At 47.1% G+C, this 23,445-nt stretch overlaps 1 protein-coding gene across 4 annotated transcripts in view; it reads left to right on the top strand.

The window, feature by feature from the left end:
• STK32A (serine/threonine kinase 32A) overlaps nt 1-23,445 on the top strand; it is an 885,758-nt gene that overhangs the window by 187,994 nt on the left and 674,319 nt on the right. For all 4 annotated transcript variants that reach the window (XM_069652434.1, XM_069652435.1, XM_069652432.1 and 1 more), the window contains exon 3: nt 19,138-19,193. In XM_069652434.1, the coding sequence (XP_069508535.1) occupies nt 19,138-19,193 (56 nt within the window). The remainder of the gene's footprint in view (nt 1-19,137; nt 19,194-23,445) is intronic.

Genomic DNA, 23,445 nt, shown 5'->3' with positions numbered 1-23,445 from the left:
ACGGGTGGCATTTGCCAAAGAATGCACCCTCAGTAATATCAAATCTTTTCCCCAAATATTCCATAATTGGATTTTAGAATATAATATTATACCCCTCCTAGAATATTTGGGGAAAGCATTTCAGAGGTCGGGAATAAAATGTCACCTACCTGGTGACTTTTTCCAGGCAACAGTATCACATGGAACCATTTTGTTGGGGTTGACCTGCCAAAGTGCTGCCTCACATGCCTTTCCCATTCTTTTAGTCCACCCTCTACCTGAAAGAGCTTCTCGATACATGTAGAGCTCATTTAAATATTATTGTGAGACATGGAAATGTTTATTGTGGAAAATGCATCACTGCTATAACAGTCCTTGCAAGATCAGCCGCATTTCTCCTGTTAATATCTAAATAGTTTCAGGATCAGTAGATCATCTTTCCCTAACAACAATCCAGACTAAATGAAGCGCCGAGAAGCCAGTTCCAAATTTAAAATTCTAATTACAAGATTCATGGAATTGTTTCAGCAGTTCTGGTAACTAAATTATCTACCTGAAGGTGGTTTAGAGCTGTCAGTCTACCTTTTCTTCTTTGTTTACTTCATCAGGACTATATGCCAGAGTGGCATTGTTATACTCTTTACCTTACCCAACAGAACACAGTCCTTCCTTTCTGCCCCATCCACCTTCAAACAGTGTTTCTCTTACCTTTCTGTCTTCCTACAAGCACTTTCCCTTTTCCACCACACAATCCTTTTTCTCTGTGTTCTCCTACCTCTAGCCTTTAGTCTCCCCCTCCCCTGCTAAATGCCCCTATATTGTGTGTGGTACCTTTAGTCAGTGATAGCTTTTCAGCCAATAGCAGTTTCCATTCTAGGAGTTCTAGTTTACTTTTTTCATTCTAAAATACATGCCTTCAATGGGTAAAAAGCCAGGATTTCCCGGCACTGTTACACATGGTATGTGGCCACTAGGACGCTAGTCTCATCCTTCTTCCTTAAAGCCTTCTTTTCTGTGGCATTCTACTGGGAGTTCATTTTCTTCGCTTTCCCTTATCCTTCTCCCCTCATCTGATCCTGCAGCCATCTGTTCTTTCTTTTTCTCTTTCCTCATTCTGTACACATCAGCAAATCCTTGCCCTGTCATCTACTCCTAAACACTTTGTTCACTTTCTCTCTGCTGCCGTTTTTTTTTCCTCCATCACACACTTCTCTTCCCCTCCTTTTTTCTCCCCCTCTTCCCCTCATGCTTTATCCATCCTCCTTCTCCCCATCCTTTCCTTTCCCCATTTCTTTCTACACTCGCCCATTCACTCGCCCATTCACTGTTCTTGCAGTAAAGCCCTGAATCCCTGTTCATTCCCCGGATCCCATTCTCTTGCACCACTCTCCTTCCCCTCATAACCCGGGATGGAAGTTTAGGCTTGCATTCCAGAGGGGACATGTTACGGAAAAAGGAGCCGGGGGCTCCCTGGCTCACCAACCAAATCAAACCTGTGGCTATGCATGCTGCAGAAGGTAGGCTATCCCTCAGCAAGCATGTACAAATGTCAACAAATGTCAACATATGCACAACCAAAACAACTTTAGTGGTAGTGTGTATACTGCTGCCTCTAATATTTATAAAGATGGCCAGTCTGAGAAATAAAATACAGTAACTGACCTGCCTTGCTGCTTTCTGGCCAGCTGGGTTGTTGAACTTTATGCGACTGTGTGGGTATCTTCTGGGCTCAGGCCCTGCTGTGGCCTGAGCCTGGGAGACAGGAGGGCACTCCAAGCCCTAACAAGGTGCTTGTACCACACGTTCAATTCTTGCAAATGTTTTGTACTTAAACTCATTGCCAGGCTGATAGGAGAGCAGCTGCACAATGAGTTCACAAGCACTCTGCCTGAGCAAAGAAATAAAAAGCTCTGCGTATCATTAATGTGTTGGGCAGTGGAGGGGAACAGCATGTTCTCTCCTTGCCCTCCCCCCAAACCCGCACGCCTTAAACTCCCCATCATAGATATGTCACTGCAATGATTACTGCAAAGACAATTGTGAAAACAAAATGTGCAAAGTGAATTAATTAACCAACTCATTGTGACTTTGTAGGCAGGTGAAGGACAGCCCCTTACACACACTGGCGCCCGCTGCTAAGCGCACCATAGGTAAGTGCTTAGTTGGCCTAGTGGTAGCACCGGCCCTGGCAGCATGGCACAATGGGCAGGATAGGCAGAGGGGAGGCAGGTTTTTCCAATGCTTTTCTTTTTCCTTACCGTGCTTACTTGTGGCAGAATGGTGCACACAGGGCTAAGGGGACTCATCATGGAGCATAGCCTTGGAGGAAGACATACACTTGTGCACAGGACAGTTCACAGGTCTGCGTGGGCTGAAAGGCACTACAAAAGACAACTCGGTCCACTTGCCCGACCACATCCTTATCTTGTGGAGGATAGCTCAGGGGCAACGTGCTCGCCTTGGAAGAAAGACTACTCAGAGCAGCACAGGTACGATCCCCGGGTCCGTGCTTAGAAACCTCTGCGTTATAAATGACCTATCATATCATATCATGTTCTTGTCAAAATAATATGTGGAACTTTAATTTACATGTTGCACTTGTATCAAACTCTACACCATGGAGCTGCGTTGAACTGTGGGAAAAGTCCTGTTTTTTTTTGTTGATGTGTGGCTCACGTTCTCCCAATGTGTGGCCAAGGATGGGAATGCGAAGGTCCCACTCATTGTCTCGGGATTCCACTCGCCTCTTTGATAATATTCCTACAGTTTAGAGCAGTGGCAGCAGGAGAATTTGCAAAGTGGAGGAGTGTAAATGTTTTGCCTGAAGTGGCCCAAGGAAAAGCCAGATATATTAGGGCAGAAATGTTTTATGGATTGGGTTGAAATCCTGCATTTTGCAGAAGAGCTTTGAGAACATCGGTTCTGCAGGGCAACACGTGATACACTCCAATGTATGCCAAGTCCCCACCAGAACACAAGAGCTTTTATCCGGACCTGCAACTTTTTCATTCTGTTTTGAGATGAATAAAAGTAATAAGGCTACTTTCAACAGGGCGTTCTGTCTCAAAAGTTGCATGCTCTGCCCCTAGTTCTAAATCATGCCACTCTCAGTGCCCACAAACTACATCTTAGCACGTGACACGAACACACACACACTCTCTCTCACGCAAACACACAAACATGAGTGCAAAGAAACACCTTTTTTAATGTACCTTTTTTCCACTCACGTTCTGCTCCAGCACTGCTAAACAGGAAGTCCCGCCCCCGGAAGTCCAATAGAAGATTAAGATGCTCTCTTCTTCATATGCCGGCATTTGAGCCCAGACACCCTTACTGTTTCTTACTTACTTACACCCTTACTGGCTCCTAAGCACCACCTCAAGATTCACCTACTGGCCCTAATGGCAGCATAACATGCAGAGCATTACCTCCATGTCCATTCTTCCTCGTCACTGTACTTACCTCATGAGGCCCCTGCCTCCGATACAGGACCTTCTTCTATTTCTTTAAATCCCTATAACTCTTCCCCCACATCCATGTCACTCAGTTTAAATTTCCCTGTCTCTGGCAGGTTGGACTTTTTCCCGGTGCGGGGCACCGGGAGCACCGATTACTGGCCCCCTGGTGGGGCTCTTTGGTGGCGCCTTTGGCTCCCTCAGATGCGGTGCTGTTCCTGGGCCCCCTGCGGGGCTTGGGGTCCCGGTTGAGTGGGATTGCCTTGCTCGGATCTTTGCTGGGCTCCCGACCGCAGCGTGGGCATTGTTTCCCGGGTCCTGCTAGGCACGGAGGTATGGTAAGGACGGGGGAGGGGCTCTGTGCTTGCTGTTTTCCCCCTCTCCTGCTGGTACGGCCATCTTGGTGTTCCATTGTGGGTTGGCATGCCGGCTCCTTGGTGTGCCTTACGGAGGCTGGTACCTCGCCCGGTTTTGTTTTTCAAGGTTGTAGGCCGGCGTGAGGACTTCACAGCCCGGGTCCTGCAGGGACCGGGATGTGGTAAGGAGTTGGGGGCTTTGTAATGTTTGTGCCCTGATTCTCCTGCCATTGGGCCCATGCAAAAACATGCCTCCTGTCTGATGGTATTCTCCCGATGCTCTGGAGGCAGATGGGCTCCTCCTCCGGTGGTGAGGTGCGGCGATGCCAGGGGGATTGTTTTGTTTGGTTTTTCCCTCTTGGTTGGTGCCTTCTGGAGGGGAACCCATTAGCTCAACAGGTGGAGCAAGGGGCTACCAGCTGCATGATGCAGGGCTCAAGCCACCTCTCAAACATGTGAAGTGTATAGGTGGCGAGTTAGTGGTGTGTTTGTGTCTGTGTGCGGGCACCTTGTCCTGTCCTCATCCTCTGAACTGTGCACAGCATGTACGAAGGAGACTGATTTGTTTTCCCTTGTCTGGCATGAAATTGTGGAAACTGCTAATGCATCATGGAAGTAACGGCCATGCAGGGGGTTCTCAGTGTCTCTACTTTTAGGGCCTAGGTCCTCCGGTGCCAATGTGTTGCTTTCACACCTCCTCTCAGATGTGTGAAAGTAATATGGCAGATTGTGGCACATCTCAATGCTCAAAGGGGTTCTCAGAGTCCCTGGTGCTGGTGGAGAGGGCTGTCCCTTTTGTGAATTTTCCGGTATAGGCATACCCCAGGGATGGGGTTACCTTTGGTGTCTGCTATCCGGGATGGATTGCATTGCCCCACTTTGTGACAGTACTCTGCCGATTGGGAGGGGGCATTTTTAATGCCATGAGGTCATGTTGGTGATGGTCTCGCCAGCGTGGTAGCTCCTCTGTTGGCTGAGGGGCCATGGTGTATCTGCCCACAGGAATGTGCATCTGGTGGACTACTGGGCTGTCCTGGATCTTCCTTTTGGTGGGACTGATCTTTTTGTGGGCTGACAAGCATGCTGTTATATTGCGGCGCAGGCCTGCTTCAACGTCCTGGGATTTTCCTCTGATGCAAGTGCTGTGACTGGTGGTTTTTCCTGGCTCCTTGTCTCTATCTTCTCGGAGGTCGGGCCTGTGGTGGGCAGATCCGTCTGGTTTTTCCCCAATATGGAAACGGTGGTGTTCTGCTTCCTGGGGGCTGGGCTCCTTCCGGAAGGGGTTATCAAGTGCCATTCCTGTCTCCTCCTGTCCAGGTTTGCATGGTTAGGACTTTGGTACCCAGTTCACGGACCAAGTGGTTGGCCATGGGATCCGTTCTCTGTGAATTGTTGTTGTGGGTTACCGTCATGCCCGTTCCTCTCCCTGTTTGAGGTCAAGTTTTCTACTCGTGGGTGTTCCTGGTCCCTATGCCTGCTAGGAAGTGTCACCTGCTTATGGGTCTCAAGACCCTGCACTGCTTCGTCCCGAAAGAACGCTTCAACATGGAGACTTTGTGGAACGTTCTCCGGATGTTGTGCTGGGGGGATTGGATGAGATCCTGGCATTTTCAGTTCAGAGTGCTCCCGTCTGAGGTGCGATTGGCTCCCGGAGTGTTCTCCATGCGCGTGGCTCCCCTGGTGGTGCATTTGCATCTGCAGGGAGTGCAGATTTTTCCCTACCTGGATGATTGGTTGGTCGAGGCGTCCTGTCGGCAGGCTGTCCTGCCTCATCTCCCTTTAGTCTGCCAGGCATTGCAAGGCTGGGGATTTCTGGTGAAATGGCGCAACTCTCAGCTGGAGCCTTCTCAGGATATAGTTTGCATGGGGAGGGTGTTCCGTCTCTTGCTTGCTGTTCTGGGCAGGGTTCTCAGAAGGCAGTATGTCTCGGCTCGCCTGTTGCTGAAGTTACAGGGGCACATGGTGTATTGCGTGTTTTCTAGTTCCATGATCGTTTATTACCCTGTCTATAATTTTATGTAAATATATTTTGCTCTGTATGTAACTTTGCTCAATTTGCGCCATGATGCCTCCGGGCCTGATGGTGCGCGGTACAAATAATACAAATACAAATTGGGCCCGTCTTCATTTACGTCCCCTTGTATCTTATCTTCTCTCCCACTGGCTCCCGACGTCTCAAGCTTTCAAGGCATTGATTTCGGTGTCCCCAGCGCTGCGGGTCTCCCTGCTGTGGTGGCTGGGGGTTCCAAATCTACAGGCTGGCGTGTCCGTAGTCCTTACTCCTGTGGCCACTCTTACTACTGACACCAGCAGAAAGGGTTAGGAGGTCTACATTGAGGGTCCTCTCAGCTCTAGGGTTGTGGGATCTGGAGGAGAGCCGTCGATCATCCAATTGGCGAGAGTTGTGTGCCATTCTCTGAGATCTGGTGTACTTCAAGAGATTGCTGGAAGGCCGGGCAGTTTTGGTGCGAACGGCCAATACAACGGCCTTGGCATATGTCGACAGCCAAGGGGGTTCTGGCCGCTCCTTGAATACTCTGGCAGCTCAGATAGGTGCCTGGGGGGCATTGCGTCTGGTGTCTCTGGTGGCCTCACATATCAGGGGGTTGGACAATGTTCGAGCAGATCTTCTCGGGCTGCCGGTTTCCCTCCTCTGCAGAACTGGTCCTGTTGGCCCAGGTCTTTGCAGAAATTTGTGTCTGTTTCGGGACCCCTGTTCTAGACCTGTTTGCATCCCGGCCTCAGCAAAAGTTCCCCTATTCTGCTCTCGGTTTCAGGCTGAGGGGATTTGGGGGTTGGACGCCCTCTCTGTACAGTGGCCTTGGGGTCCCCTTTATGCCTTTCCGCCTATTCACCTTCTGCCCCGGGTGGTTCAGCACATCAGAGTGTCCAGGGTGACTGTGCTGTTGTTGGCTACGTTCTGGCCCTGCCGGAGTTGGTTCCCCTCTCTGTTGGAGCTTCGGTCCCAGAACCCCTGACTAGTTCAGAAGGGGCCGTGTTCCCTTCAAGGGGGTCTGCGGTTGGAAGTCCGCCGGATGTGATGCGCAGTGTGCCTATTGCATGATCTAGGCTGATATCTCAGGGGTTCTCACGTCTTGTGGTCAAAGCCACATTGAATGCTCTTAGATCCTCCACTCTGAAGGCATACGGCAGGCATTGGGGCCGTTTCCTGGACTGGTGTGGGTGGTCTGGGATCCCTCCCTTGCGTTCAGGCCTCCCCACTATCCTTCAATTCTTCCAGGAGGGGTTTGACAAGGGCCTGGCGGTTTCCACGCTTTGCTGACAGTGGGCCTCCATTAAATTCCTTTTGGGGGACTCTGATGGTCACTTGGATGGGGAGGTGTTGGTGGGGAAGTTGCTCCAGGGTTTTTCTTCTTCCCATCTTTGTACTTATAAAGGGCTTCCCCCTTGGGATCTCCCTCTTGTCGTACGGTTCCTTCAAGGGCCTCCTTTTCAGCCCATTAATGAGATTGATATCAAACACCTTATGCTAAAGACTGTCTTTCTTATTGCCATCACTTCTGCCCGTAGGCTTGGGGAGATTGGGGCTCTGTTATGGCCACCCCCCCTTTTCCTGAGGGTGCTGCTGGAGTCGGTGGTGCTGAGGTGTGATCCAAAGTTTCTCCCTAAAGTTATTTCTCGGTTTCACACCTCTCAGGATCTGGTTCTCCCTGACTACTTTCAAGATCCGCAAAATGCCTGAGGAGGTGGCTTGGCATCACATTGATGTACGGTGGGCAGTGTTGGAGTATTTGGCTAGGACTGCGCCTTTCCACCAATCTGATAGCCTTCTGATCACTTTTGGCCCGGCTGGGGCTGGGCATGAGGCATCTGTAGTTTCCATTGGCCGGTGGATCCGTGTTGTGGTCTCCATGGCCTATGTGGCTTTTGGCCTGCCTGTATCTGTGCACATTCAGGGGCGGTCCACCAGGGGTTTAGCGACTTCCTGGACCGATGCAAGGAGGGTTTCTCTGCAGGAGATTTGTTGGGCTGGGCTGGTCTAAGCACTTTCATCAACTGCTATGGGTTGATTTTCTCCCACTCGGCGGTTGGTTCCTTCGGGGTTGGAGTTTTGTCTGTGGGATGTGAATTCAGATTTATTGAGGGTGTGTGTTTTGCTGCACTGTTTTTGGCTCTGTCTCATTTGGACCTTTTCCCCCTTGCTGCTTTGGTATACCTCATAGTTAACTACTGGGACGAGGAAGAGTGGACGTGGGGGTAATGCTCTGATTACTTACCGGTAATTTTCATTACTCCTAGTCCTACTCTTCCTCTTCACAGTACTGATGACCCTCCTCACCCTCCCTGCGTGGAAGGTCCCATGCTCCGGCTTGGTCATATGAAACTGAGTGACATGGATGTGGGGGAGGAGTCATAGGGATTTAAAGAAAGAAAAGAAAGTCCTGTGTCGGAGGCAGGGGCCTCATGAGGAAAGTACTGTGACGAGGAAGAATATGACTACGAGTAATGAAGATTACCAGTACGTTACCAAAGCAATAACCTGTTAGGTTTTACCGAGGGGGAACACACTGCATGGCACAGAGATAGCATGTGCTTAATGTAGGAGCACCTCCCAGTGTCTATTATGCAGAGTCTGCCACTAGTCTAAAAGCTATTTGGCAAAAGGGGAACACTTGACAGCATCACAGTGAATACTGCATGGAATTGCAAATAACATGCATTTCTCCAAACCCACTAAATGGCGCGCATTTTCTTGAATGGACCGATTAACGATAGAGACAGCCCTGTCAAACTTCTCACATATGCATACACGTTGCACAGAGATCTCTGGAGTTGTACATGTATGTTTATCTAGCACCACAAGATGAACATGCTTAAAAGGCAGAGGTAAGTGTTTTCACTCCTGCCACACAATATTCTTCTTGTAAAGTCACGTGTTCATGTGAGAGTTGTAAAGCCCAGTGTGGGGACATCACGTGATCGCGGGTGCGCGGCCTCGCGAGATCTCGGCTCAACGCGAGCGGGAACTGTTGGCGCCAGTAGGAGGCTGGTGGAGCACCAGACAAGTCGGTCTGGACAGCGCTGCTCCTTATGAGGAGCGAATGTGACTGAAGGCCCAAGTCAATACCAGCTCACTTCTAGGGCGTAAGTCCAATGCCGTAGGAGGCCTCCTGTGGGCCCTGGAAGTACACAGCATGCAGTCAATCGCACACCCCGCTTCCAGTGAGGTTAACTGGAAAGCCCAGCCAAGACTGTGAGTACCCGCCCTGCCCCATCTCCTGGACTATCGCTATCCCGCGTTATGTTGTTTAATAAAAGCAGTTGAAACTACTTTGGGCGTCCTGTCGTCCTTTGAGGCCACAACATAACCGGTGATGAGGATGATGAAGGATGCAACAATTTTTTCAAAGCTTGACATGCGTGACGCTTATCACCAGATTCCGTTGCACAAGTCTTCGCGCCCCCTAACGGCTTTCATCACTCCTTTCGGCATCTTTCAATAGATCCGCATGCCGTTTGGGCTGTCCTTGGCAGCGTCAGCATTCCAAAGGATGATGAATACCCTCCTCAAGGACCTCACAAATGTCACATTCTTTCAGGACGACATCCTCGTATATGCCAGAGACAACGAGACTCATGACCAGGCCCTCAAGGCAGTCCTAAGCAGGCTTCAGGAAGCAGGAGTTCATCTTCGCCACGAGAAATGTGTTTTCCGAGTCAGGAAAGTAGAAAACCTAGGGTACTGCATCTCGAGCGAAGGAGTGAGCCCCAAGAAAAACCTGATGGAGGTCATAGCGGATGCCCCAGCTCCGAAGTCCAGAGAGGAACTCCGCTCATTCCTGGGCCTAGCGGTGCACTACGCGAAGTTCGTCCCTAGGTTCTCCGAAACCACGTCCCCCATGAGGGATCTCTTGAAGAAAGGGGCAACCTACTCTTGAGGCCCAGAGCAAGACGGGGCCTTCTCTGAAATCAAACGCAGAATTCTGCACGCACCGTGCCTAAAGCCCTTCAACCCTGAATGGGACACCTGCATCACCATGGATGCCAGCGCATACGGACTCGGGGCCACCGTGACCCAGAGAAAGGGCGACACCGAAAACATTGTGGCTTTTGCATCCAAGGCTCTGTCGCCAGCGGAAAAGAATTACTCCACCGTGGAGAAAGAAATGTTGGCGTGTGTCTGGGCCGTCGACTACTTCAGGTCTTACGTTTGGGGCACAAAATTTAGGCTGGTCACCGACCACAAGCCCCTTACCCACATGTTGAGCCCAGGTGGCACCAAGACCGCCACCCCGAGACTGGCCAGGATCGCCGCAAAACTCCAAGAATACACGTACAAAATAGCCCACATTGCAGGCTGGAAAAACGCACAAGCGGACTGCATGTCCAGGCTCCTGAACCAAGACGCCCCAGGGACCACATTCCTAGAAGACGAATGTGTCGTAGCCTCAATAAGCGACCTAAGCAACGGCGAGTATATGGACATGAGTGAGCGCTACTGGCAGGAGGAGAGTGATCAGGACGATGCCCTAAGGTGCGTAACAGCCTGGGTCCGCGGAGGATGGCCTGACGAAAGGGCGATTCCCAAAGGCCTATGCCCATACTGGAAGGTGAAAGAAAAAATCACTGCCATGAACGGTCTAATCTTGAGAGGCGACCGAGCGATCCCACCCAACGGGATTCGCAAAGTGATACTGTGCAGAGCGCGCTCAGGTCATTTGGGGTGCAACATGACCAGGCGCAGAATACGCGATGCCTACTGGTGGCCAGGCATGGATCAGTACATACGACAAATGGTTGAGAGGTGCCACGAGTGCACCAACAGCAACAAGCGCTTGTCCGTAAGGCAAGCCCCCATGCTGCCCACCGAGGTCCTCAAAGGTGTGTGGCGAAAACTGTGATTGGACTTCATCGGACCGCTGGATAGCATGCCCCCAGAACTCAAATACGGGATAGTCGCGGTTGACTACTTCTCAAAGTGGGTCGAAGTCGATTTCACTTCGGACATCACCACCAAAACTGTCATTGAAGCACTCATCGCCATATTCCAGCACGAGGGCCTACCCGAAGAAATCGTAACGGAGAATGGGCTCCAGCTTACCTCTCGTGAAATGGAAACATTTCTCAAACTCAACAACATCCAACAGCGGAGAGCAAGTCTCTCCCATCCTCAGGCCAACGGCCTGGTCGAGCGGGCGAACCGCTTCATCAAAGGGGCGCTGCAACTTGCAATGCCTCGGGCTTGGACCCATACAAGACGGTCAAAGAGGATATCGCAGCCCACCGCATCACTCCAAACGCTGTCACCGGCGTGTCACTTTGCCAGCTGCTGAGGGGGAGAAGGGCAGCATCCACACTGGTACCGCTGTGGATCCAGCAAGTGAGAGCTGACGAAGAAGTGGACATGGAAGACGTAGTCTTCTGCATGCAGCGGAGCAAGGAAGCCATGAAGACGCAAGGAGACATGCGGCGGGCTGCCCGTCGCACATCAGTCAACAAAGGCGACCTGGTCAAGATACGGCTTCCCCACAAGGACACGGTGACAGGCTACAGGTACAGCAATCCCATAGAAGTCGCAGCCAAAGGGCCAAACCACATCTGCACCAGCGACGGAAGAAAATGGAACCTAGAAAGGGTGGCCATGTACCGCAGCAAAGAACCTTGCGTAGAGCCACCTTGGGAAACCAGAGAAGACCAAGACCCTCCAGAGCCACCTGAAAGTCCCTGCCAGCCAGAAAGGGATGTCCCGGAGCCACCCTACAGCAGTGAGTCCTCAAGCAGCAGCTCCCCCGCTCCACTCAGAGAGCTGCATCGGAAAGCAAGACAAGGAGGATCCGAATCACCTGCACCTCCCCAGGAGTACCCCCACAACTCTGCTCCATGCCTAGACCAAGGCAGAACGCAAAGGGAGAAAAGAAAACCCAGCAGGTTTGCAGAATTCGTTATGGGATGACCCTCTGTCCTTTTTCCCAGCAAAAGAGGTGTGTAGGGACATCACGTGATCGCGGCAGCGCGGTCTCGCAAGATCTCGGCTCAACGTGATCTCGCGGATCCGCACTCCACGAGCAGGAAATGTTGGTGCCAGTAGGAGGCTGGTGGAGCGCCAGACAAGTCAGTCTGGACAGCGCTGCTCCTTATGAGGAGCCCATGTGACTGAAGGCCCAAGTCAATACCAGCTCACTTCCAGGGCGTAAGTCCAATGCCATAGGAGGACTCCTGGGGGCCCTGGAAGTACACAGCATGCAGTCAATTGCACACCCCGCTTCCAGTGTGGTTAACTGGAAAGCCCAGCCAAGACTGCGAGTACCCGCCCTGTCCCATCTCATGGACTATCGCTATCCCGCATTCTGTTGTTGAATAAAAGCAGTTGCAACTACCTTGGGCGTCCTGTCGTCCTTTGAGGCCACAACACCCAGCAAATCTAGTGATACAGATACACCTCTGACCATTTTTCTCACCTAACATCGCCACTCCATTCACACTCTTATTCTTAAGCTATGAGGAAAGGGAGATCTGAAATCATGCTCTGCACATCCTGGCATTTGTTATAGAATGTTATTTTACATTTGTGTACATTTTTATAAAGGCTGGTATGCGCTAGGCTTGGAGCCTAAAAGCAGTGAATGATTTATTATTTCACACCTCACATTTGCAAAACCTGGCATCTCCTCCAACTGTCCTTCTGTGTTAAAGATGGTCAAGGGGCCTCGTATACAAAACGAGCACGAACCTCCAGAGGCACATGATGCCCAAGCACCCCATCGAGAGAGATTACGCGAGCACAACTGGTCAACCAGGATATAGATGCCAACTAACCGAGACCACTAACAATTTCCTCTTCTGCATACACTTCTCAAACTCCAAACCAAACACAACCACAAACCTCCAGCACAACAAACCGCACAAACTTCACCACACTGCAACAACAAAACAATAAATGCACATAGACCCGCACATCAGTACACAACGACTAACGGCCGCATACACCCCAGGCCCAGCCGACGGACCCACCGGGCTGAGGCTGCCAACAGTACATCACTGCTCTCTTGCACTTTTCCAACCTCCACCCACTAACTCACCCGCCCTCCCTCCCTCTTTCAGAGCTGCCAGAGCGCCAGGGAACCACTCCGGTGGTGATAGTGCACGGTACAAATGTTCTTTAACATTAACATTAACATTAAAGGCTTGGATATCCCCAGAGAAGCCTGCCTGATAAACCCGTCTATTAATAGTTACTCGTTGACAAATGTGTGCATCTTCTTTCCAAAAAGAAGCCAACATCAAACAATCAGCCATGCCCATGAATTGAAGAGGGGTCTCTGGAGAGGAAGGGGACCCCCCTATGCCTGTTGTGATCATTACAAGCAAGCAATGGGAAGCGTGAAAAGAGGATTTGCTGCTCACCAGTCCTGGGGGGCCGCCGGGGGATATTTTACCACCAGCAGGGCTTGCCTGATGGCTGAAGAGCCAGCTGCTGGGGGAAATGTCCCCGACTGCTCAAATAATGCCCCGATTCTCTCCACTGTGCATCCCGTGCATGGGCACGCTGCTCCCCGGCCCCCCACATTTGGTTGCCCGCTGTCTACAGCCAGTGTGCATGCCATGTAATTCTGCAACCATGCACGTACACTGGGATGCCATGCACGCTGCTCCCCCGGCCCCCACATTTGGTTGCCCGCTGCCTACGGCCAGTGTGCATGCCATGCAATTCTGCAACCATGCACGCACACTGGGATGCCGTTCTGAGCTATGAAAATGAGAAAGGGTTAAGTGACTCAGGGCCTTGGATCAGTCAGGACGTCACCCTTCTACATTGAATACATCTACTTGTTTTACCAATATCTTCATCACTACACGGTGTGTTTAGATTTGCGGTTCTCGTTGAATATCTCAGCTGCATATTTGAATAGATGATGTTATTGCATTTATCGCATTTCAGCACTTTGTCCCGTTTTCATTGAAACCCATTTTAAATACACAACTGCAGGATCTTTTTCAGTGCTTCAGTGTTTACAATATTTCAGCACGATGCATGTAAAGATTACATTTTATTACGGTGACCAGAAACCTATTAGCAATATTGTAAACATGCGTTACTGAAACTTTAAAACAAATTGTTATATAGCTTACTCAATTCATGGCCCTCCAGATGATTTGGACTACAAGTCCCATGATCCTTGGCCATTGATCATACTAGTGGTCTGCAGCCTGCATCTCTCCAGATATTTTAGAGTATGACTTCCATTATCCCTCACTACTGACTAGGCTGGCTAGGGAATTCAAGTCTAAAACATCACAACATGAATACTAAAAACCAGAGTCCTATCATACCGTGGCTTGCGCTGTATTGCTATAACAATGAAGAATGACAAAATACTACCTTTATGTAATACATCTGCTTCCAAGCTTCTTCTTAGGTTGCTTAAGCGTTTATAACACTTCTTAAGTTACAGTTAAGCTATAAGGACCTAAAACACTGGCAACCCATCACCCAGGCGGGGACTCTAAATGCCTGAGCGTGGAACACTCAAAACTAACATTCTCCCATTCACAAGACAACATTCCACATGACATCACATGCTCCCTACATACACAGACAAGCACCATACAACGCATCTCCTTCCCCAATTTACACACAACACACACTCCAGCACACCAAATGGCACAACACACAAGACAGCTCCTATCCTACACACGGAATCACTGGAAACACGAGGAAACACATGATGCACCTTTTTAAGGGGAGATTGACTCACAACAAATATTTCAACTTCATTCTGACCCTGGAGGCGCTACCTCCTTGACCTAGTGATTATTCAACCACACACACATTATACTACACTGGAGGCTCTACCCCCTAATAACTTTTGTGGCACTCACCCACACTCACTTCATACTTTTGGCAGAGGCGCTACCCCCTAATAACCATTGTGGCCCTCACCCAAACTCACCCCTTACTTCAGATGGAGGCGCTACCTCCAAATAACCTGTTGCCGGAGGCACTACCTCCTATTTAACTTCATACTTTTACCGGACGTGCTACCTCCTATTAAACTTCACACAAAAATATCAGAGGCGCTACCTCCCTAATAACACCATTGTGGCACTCACACACATGCTATACCTGCTCTGGGCGCTACCCATCTCACAACTTATTTGGCTCACCTATACCGGAGGTGCTACCTCCTATACCACTTTACAAAAATACCAGAGCCGCTATCCATTGTGGCACTCACGCACATTGTACATACCCTCTGGGTGCCATCCATCTCACGACTTAGTCGACTCCCCCAAACATCTATTTTTTGTATGCGCACCCATTCCATTTTTCACAATGAGTCGATATAACATCATTCATCTGCAACCTCTTATCTTCAACACTATTAACTATTAATGCACGTTTCATTATAAGCTCCTAAAAGTCCATAGCCTGTTGTGGGCTGTAATCCAAAATTGTAGTTCCTCAACCTAAAGGTCCATGTTGCATATTAGCAAACTATCTGCTGCAATTCCTCAAATACGTTAGTGTTACAATACTTATGCGCATTCACTTCGCTGTGCACTCCTAATACCGCACTAAAATTCACTGTATAGCTAAAAGTTTTAGGCACGCACCCCTAACCTGCAAATCCTCAAATGTGGTTATCTCGTTTCACTTACTCACATCTTTAAACACCGACACGTGCATCATCAATAACTTCCTTTCGTGTCCAACTCTCGCACAGTACTTTCATACTCATTCAATATGCCCCCTTTGTTTCTTTCTTGCACTTATTACAGCGGTATTACATTTGCATTCTTCTTAGTACATCTATATTGGCTTACATTAATATCAAAAACGCTTTCCCTTGCATGTGGGAAACATATACATATGTAAAAGTATACGTGCATTTCCCGTGACTAGGCACATCTGCACTGCAATTCTCTGCCATCGTGGCTCTTCCCTTCTTGCATTCTCTGCCAACGGGTTTCATCGTTTCTTGCATCGCAACCCCCGTAACACTTCCGAAATGATGGGACTGTATTCACTTGACTTGGCCCTGCTGACACTTGCAAACTTGCCAGGATTCTGCATTACACATTGGCAGAAATTCCTTGAAACCTTGCTGGAATCTTCACTTCAAAATGGAAACCTCCTTCCGACACATCCATTTTAGGTACATTTGCTTATCTCAAACGACATCTCAATTCCATTTCTTCTTATTTCACTAATCCGCAACTCCACAGCTCCTTGCTACAGTCAGCGTATAATTCCACATTCCTTCACCATCACGAAAGGGCTTTACTGAATACAGAGCTAATGGCCTCACACCCGACATTATGCGTTTCTTCATCTCTTCGTTGCATTCTAGGTGAGCCTTCCTCCTGACGTTAATACACGTCCTCGAGGTCCCTTCCTTTAAAATGTTCTTTTTTTTTCACTGCTCCGCGTAGGTCTGCGTGCTTAGGTTTCATCGAACACCAACGAATCACGGAACACTTGGTGATGAACATTCTTATTGATCACCGACGCCTCTTCGCCCATATTTGACGTCATCATTTCATCTCTTATCGGAGCGCAGCACAAAGCGCTGCACAACCAACTGCCAACTATTGGATTACTCATTACTTCGCCCCTTGAGGCAGCCACACTTCGGGACACGCAAAGACACATTGCAGGCGCTCACGACGGCACATCTTCACTCGACCTATCCACAGATCTGCACCGTTTATTCCCCGTCTTCAAAACACTACAGGCACATTTCTTTTTACTGCCGTAGAATACAATTTGTCCCGGCTGCCTATGGAACAACGTTCCGCTTCAAATTATGGGCACGGCTTCTATGGATCCTCTTTATGGGGACCTCTAGGGCTTATTGAGCTCAACATCATATTTCTCATTATCTCCTGGTTAAAGCTCCCCCTACAACTTATGGACAGCTTCTCCCTCCTTTTGTTCATCGGACAGCTTCCCTTCATTAACTATGGGCCAGCTTCCTTTTTCATCCTAAGGGCCCAGCTCCCTTCTTCATCTGTAGGAGAGCTTCCCTTCCTCAGAGTATGGGAAGCTGATCCCTCCAGTCATGGGGCTCTCATCCTCAACCTTTGGTGCCCTGGGTGATGGGTCTTACTTGATTTGGGGGCAGTGTTGTCCTTCTCCTTCTTCCTGCACCCCCCGCAGGAGGTTCACCAGCTTTTCTTCTGTTTCATGCACATGGGTTATTCTTCTTGAGATTAGCTTGTCGCCAATGTAATAAAGCTGCTTCCAAACTTCTTCTTATGTTACTCAAGCTTTAATAACACTTCCTAAGTTACAGTTACAGTTACGCTATAAGGAGATACAACACTGACAACCCATCACCCAGGCAGGGGAGCTCGAACTGCCTGAACCCTCAACACTAACATTCTCCCATTCACAAGACAACATTCCACATGACATCACATGCTCTCTTCATACACAGAAAAGCACTATACAACACATTCAAAGCGTGTCTCATATCTCATTTTGTTTGTGGTTTGCAATCAGTAAAACTGTGACTTTTTTGTCCACATTTCTAAAGCTATTGAAGCTTAATATGTTCAACACAGAACATAAAATAAATACATAAATAAATAAATGTACTGTTTCCTAAAAGGATGTTAGATGAAAAGTGTTGCTAATAGGTGGGGTGCTGCAGAATCCTGGGGGATGGTAGAGGTGTTATGGTAGCTGCCATGCCTACTGGGAATGTGCACTGTGTGGATGGCCCTTTCAGTACAGCTTTAATCCTGGAAGGCAAGGACAGTATTTTTTTAGGGTTGGATTAATTTCTAGTCTATCCCCAGTCCTAGAATATTTAAAGAAAGTGCTGGCTGAGGATCAGGAAACAATTAGAAATTGATATTGTTGTCTCGGGAGGAAAGCTTAGGGGCAACGTGCTTGCCTTGGAAGCAAGACAACACGGAGCAACACAGGTTCGATCCCAGGGTCCGCGCTTAGAAACCTCTGGGTATTAAGCGCGTAATAAATAACCTATCATCATTATTAACAGGGTACTTTTTTCACCAAATGACCCAGCATCTGACTACCTCAAAGCTATAAAAGAGGAAGAAGCCAAAAAGCCATGAACATAAGTGCTAAGGGTTTCAAATTTGGGATAGGGTACCATCCATGCCTACTGGGCAGTTTTCCATCTTGGGTCACGTGTTTCCCTTGGACAGTAAACTCCTTCACGGCATCAGTGATGATCTTTGGGGACCAATTCACTAAGAAGTTCCTCTGAAGTAGCCGTCACTTTAACCTGGAAAGGACTAATGGATTCCCAGAGAAGTTATTATGAGCAGCTCTGACTTACTCCTGAGTTATTAGCAGTAAATCAGGAGCAAGTCACAGTTACTCCTAGTCACTTCTTGTGGAATCTGCCAATTAGTGACAAACAGCCTGCTTTGGTTGCTCTGCCACCCAGAATTAATTACGTAAAGATGGCGCCCAGCCGTACGGTGGCCTGTAGGAGCAGATGCTCCCCAGAATTCCTGGACCAGTACAGGGATGTAATTTAGGGGTCGCCAGAGGTCGCAACTGCGACCTCTGAGGTCTCCCTTGCGACCTCTAAAATAAACCCCCCAAAAAAATGGCTTTTTGGTTCTGGAGTGGCTGACTTTCTTGTTCAGGCCCCTTAAAAAAAAAGAAGAAAAATAAGAACCTGAGTGCGACAGGTCTAACACTTTCAGCACTAACCCTATACAATAGTTGCTAGACTCATTATAGGTTTATTTCAGGCACACTTCAGGGTGTGAGTCACTTATTTAGTCTGTTCTTAAATGCCTCAACTCAACCTTTCATCCTTCTGAGGTCGAGAGTACCAACACAGGTTGGGTGATATTGGGTGTATATTTTTTCAATATAAAGTGCTTAAGCGCAAGTGCTATATAATAACACATCATTATCATTTGGTCATGGACGTCTGCATGCATTCACAGTAATTTGGGCCTACACACACTGATTTTAACGATACATATGGCGATCCATTCTTGTATGAAATGTACATCACATTATAGTGATATCGTAACCATATTTTTCGTAGTGTACAATGTGTGCTATGTGATGCCACTTCCTGTTTTGTCAATGGTTGAAAGGTCGTGTTCCATCGCTTCCCGCGATATCACTTCAGGGTGGGGTCAAATGACATCAATTCCTGTCATTTCATTAGGGGGTCAAGGGTCGTGTGATGTCACTTCCGCTACCCCTGGCATTTTGGTGAAATGACATCCCTGGACAAGTAACGTAGCTCATAAAAGGTGAAACGTCCTCCACAGGCTCTCAGATCTCGAATGCGTGACCAATTAGCATGCAAGTGTCTGTTAGTACATACCTTCCCTCATGCACATACATTATTTTATTAATATCTATTATTTTTCATTTACAGTCAGCTTCAACCATTTCGAAATTTTGCGTGCAATTGGAAAAGGCAGCTTTGGAAAGGTGAGTCATTGATTAGAAATGTAGAGGCATTATCGACTTCTATGAGACGCTTGCAACATTACTCTGTGTTTGATCATCAAGAATTGGTTCCATGTAATAATAAAGTCGACGCGAAAATGGCAGTTTAAAAAAAAAAAAATCACAGCAAAAAGGCTGTGGTGTGGCCCCCGCAATCCATATAATGGATGCGGGGGACACCCCCACAACCCCTGGATCCATTATACCGCACAAAGGGAGACGGGGACACCCCTGCAACCCCCGCTCCCCTTGTGTGGTATAATGTCACACCACAGCCCTTTTGCCGCGACTAGATATCTAGGAATTGACATTTGTAACTTCATTTTACTGTTATATACGTTATGACAAGGTTGGATGACTTTTATACAACTGCAACATCAGGAGGGATTTTTTTTTTCTCCAAAAACAATAACAAAATGTACATTGTTGAACTTATTGTACCACCCTGACTACTTTGGAAATTCAATTTATAAATATTTAAGAAAACGATTCACAAAGACGGTAGTTATTAAGAGTAACTCCGAAATACCCTTGACTGAAACCAGAAGGGGGATTTGGATTCAAAAAGAAGTTTGGTATGTTATATTAACCTCTTCATGAAATTTTAGGACATTGGCGAAATGTCTCTACATTTACAAAATATGCATCAGAAAAGTTAATCAACTACTTTGAAACTTGAACAAGCTGTGCCCTTTCTTGGCCAATTGCCTTATCTCTTCCTAGCCCCGTCTTTGCATTAGAAGAAGAACCTTGCAAGCGTTCCCCTCTACTCCTCCCTGATTGATCACTGAGATTTGAAGCAAGGAGGGAGTAAGTGGGGGTGCATGGCGGCAGCTGTCCCGAGAGTTTGTGCTCATGTGAGGTAAGGAGCCTCACTAACCTTTGGATTGGAAAGGAGAGACTTTGAGGGGTAGCCTGGGCTATTCGTGTGGGGGTGCCCTGAGTTTTAAAATCAGAAAGCAGAATTGTCCACCAAGTTAAAAGCAGAACCATAATTTGACAATGGCTGCTAACACAGAAGGACTACTCTTCATAAGTGTCAGGGGTGTGGCGGATATAGAATGCTCTCGTACCCTCATAACTTTGGCAGCAATATCATGCTTCGATTCAGGGGTGGACTGGCTGAGAGGGAACTCTGGGTATTTTCCGGTAGGCTACTGCACTCTGGCCCTCTTTTGTGTGTTTTTTCAAAATGTTCCCATAGGAAACGGGTTGGGTTATCTGGAAATGTGTAATATGGGGCAACTTTGAAAATTATTTCCATGGACTCTTTTTGTTTCCAGTCCAACCTTGCTTCGCTTGCTAATTGAGGTCTGAATTCCAAAACCTACTTATCCAACTGCAAGTCACGCGATTAAAGCCTTTTTTTAAATTGAATTCAACTTCATATGTGCCATTCATAATTCCTCCCCCCTGGTACTTTGGATAAAATGTGCACGGGGATACCCACTCTGAACAGTCAAAGTGGCAGCAACACGTGGGGGAGGGGTGGTATCTGGAGACCGCACGCAACCTCCCTTCTACACCCCCCATCCCCTAACATATCGCCTGCTCCCCATTTGGTTCAGCTACCCCAGCGTGCACCTGAAAGCAGCGTGACCAGAGAAAAAACACAGATATCATAAAGGGGGAAAACAGTGTTTTATATCATTAAAGGTAGCTTGAAAGCAGGAGTGACAGAGTCTTTCCCTGAGGTGAGTTCCAGCCTAATTTTCGGAGGAAAACGTTGTCATGTGTGTTCTGCAGGAATGTTGCACTCACACTGAGTGAGCACGGTTCCTCTCTGGGGGTGGTGGGAGTGGTGGGTTCTGGGCTTCTGGCAGACCTCGAAAAGGACCCGTCAACCAGTTTGCAGTCTCTACAACTGTGCATGTTATTTTCTATTAAGTTAAAGTATTCAGGCATACCAACAAAGAAAAGGCATTCTGCCGATTCAACAGCACTGCCAAGTCTCATTGGCTAGCATGTACAATTAAACATGACCTCAGCGCTCATACAAGAAAAAGATCATTGGTTTTCATTTGAGTGCAGTCTTTTACAAAAGGACGTCTTGAGAGACAGGATGGCTTGTATTCTTAGCAACAAAAGTTATTAAAATTAATTGTTTTGTTGTACTATCCTTGTAAAATGGCTTATTTCAAAATGGTTCAATGTAAATTCTAATGATCACTTCCACCCTACATAGTAGTAATAATAAGTATCAAAACATGATAGTGTTTATGTCTAGATCAGTGAAAAAACCTTAGTTAAAGAGACATTAAGGTGAGAATTGAATGCAACAAAACGTTTGAAATTCGGGGGACAAATAAAGCAAAGCCAGCTTAACTACTCCCCACCTGTTGTACAGTCTTTGACCATAATGATATAATCAGATATTACTCCAAGGATGGCATCACTAATTACATCCTCAATGATATCACTGATTGCAGCACTGATGACATCAGACATAGCATCCTATATGTGACTTCACTGATGAAAGCACTGATTACATTAATTACATGTGCAACTTTTAGGACTATTTTCTTTTAAATAAAATATAAATAAATATTATTTTCAAAGCACAGTTATTGAGCTGTAATTTCCTTTAATGTAGTGTATGGTCCACAATTTGAAGTACATACAAGAAATGAGTACAACAAAATATAGTATAGTATGTAAAGATTAATTTCCTTTGGCATGTCATCTGTTGGAGTGGAATAAAAAAGCATAAATAATTTGGAAAAGAAACAACTGAAAGTAATATAAATGCAATTACATGTCTAAAAGTAAATCATCAATTTCTAAGCTTGATTTCTTTTTTGTACATATGTAATTATGTATTACATTTTTTTAGAATACCCATACCTGTACATCTTATAATATATCTCAATACATAAGTGCATGCACTTTGTTTTACATGTGTTTTTTTAACACTTTTCATTTAGAAACCAAGACGTGTATATAATAATTTTATAATAAGCATACACAAAAAATTAAAAGTGAAAATTTAGCATTTTCCTAACAGTAAGGATTGAACATATTTCTTTTTCTATTGCTATTATCATTTTCGTACTACTGTATATACATATTATATTACTTTACAAATATCTAAAGTACTTTACTCACAATCAATTACATTCTATGCAATTAACTATTTAAATTGCTTGCTAATAAACTAAATTAAAGGTTTTAATAAAATGTTACATATTTATATTTTAAATTTCACCCTTTAATAAATACTACAATTGAATGTTCCACAAGTACTCATACATGTGTACCCGTCTATTGTTCTATGTCATGTTCTTATTGGTATTAAGTATACTTAAATGACATATGTACTGAGAGTGACCCAAAAGCATTTTAAAATACAGAATTAGTGATATGACATCTGATGTCATTAGTGACGCCATCAGTGATGTAATCTCTGATGTCATAATTGTGGTCATACTCTGCAAAACATGGAGCAAGAAGTTAAGGTGTCTTTGGCTGAATTGTATGCCAAATGTCAAGGGTTTTGTTGCATTAAATGTTCACCTTAACCTCTCTTTAACTAAGGTTTTTTCACTGAATTTGAAAGGTTTTGTTGCAATTTACTTCATCTTCAGTGTTTCCAAACAAAAGGTTTCTTCAATGAATTTCAACGTTTTTTTTCTATGTATTGTTCACATTAACCGCCCGATTCATAGAATCCAGCGAAGAAGCAGTGCGAGCGCCACACACAGAGAAGGAGCTTGTGCCAAGTGTGCACCAGCCGGGGCGCAAAGCAGCATCTGTGCGCAACGCGTATTCATGGATTTCACGAGCCATTACCAGCCGTGGTACAGTGAACATCCATCTGCACCAGTAACGCGAAACAACGCCGCCCCTTGCACAGGAAAAAGCAAGTGAAATGTCCAATACGGTGCAAGTTCCTGCGCCATCCGTGGTCCAGCACACAGCCCCCCTCCACCACAATCGCACGACAAATCGGAGTGTACCCTGCTCCCACCAGTCAAATTGTGTGAAAAGGGCCTTGCATACCCCTGCGAAATCGCGTAGCCTGCCCGCGCCAGCCAAATAGCATGAAAAGTGCCTTGCGTACCCCCGCAAAATCGCGTACCCCACTCGCGCCAGTCAAATCATGTGAAAAGGGCCTTGCGTACCCCTGCAAAATTGCGTACCGCACTCGCGCCAGTCAAATTGCGTGAAAGGGCATTTGCGTGCTCGCGCCAGCCAAACCGCGTGAAAAGGCCCTTGCGTACCCTCGCAAAATCAC

Source organism: Ambystoma mexicanum, chromosome 3p, assembly GCF_040938575.1.
Source record: "Ambystoma mexicanum isolate Mex_15411 chromosome 3p, UKY_AmexF1_1, whole genome shotgun sequence".
Lineage (NCBI taxonomy): Eukaryota > Metazoa > Chordata > Amphibia > Caudata > Ambystomatidae > Ambystoma > Ambystoma mexicanum.
The sequence above is the reverse complement of the archived record's forward strand: the minus strand, read 5'-3'. Positions and strand labels throughout refer to the sequence as shown.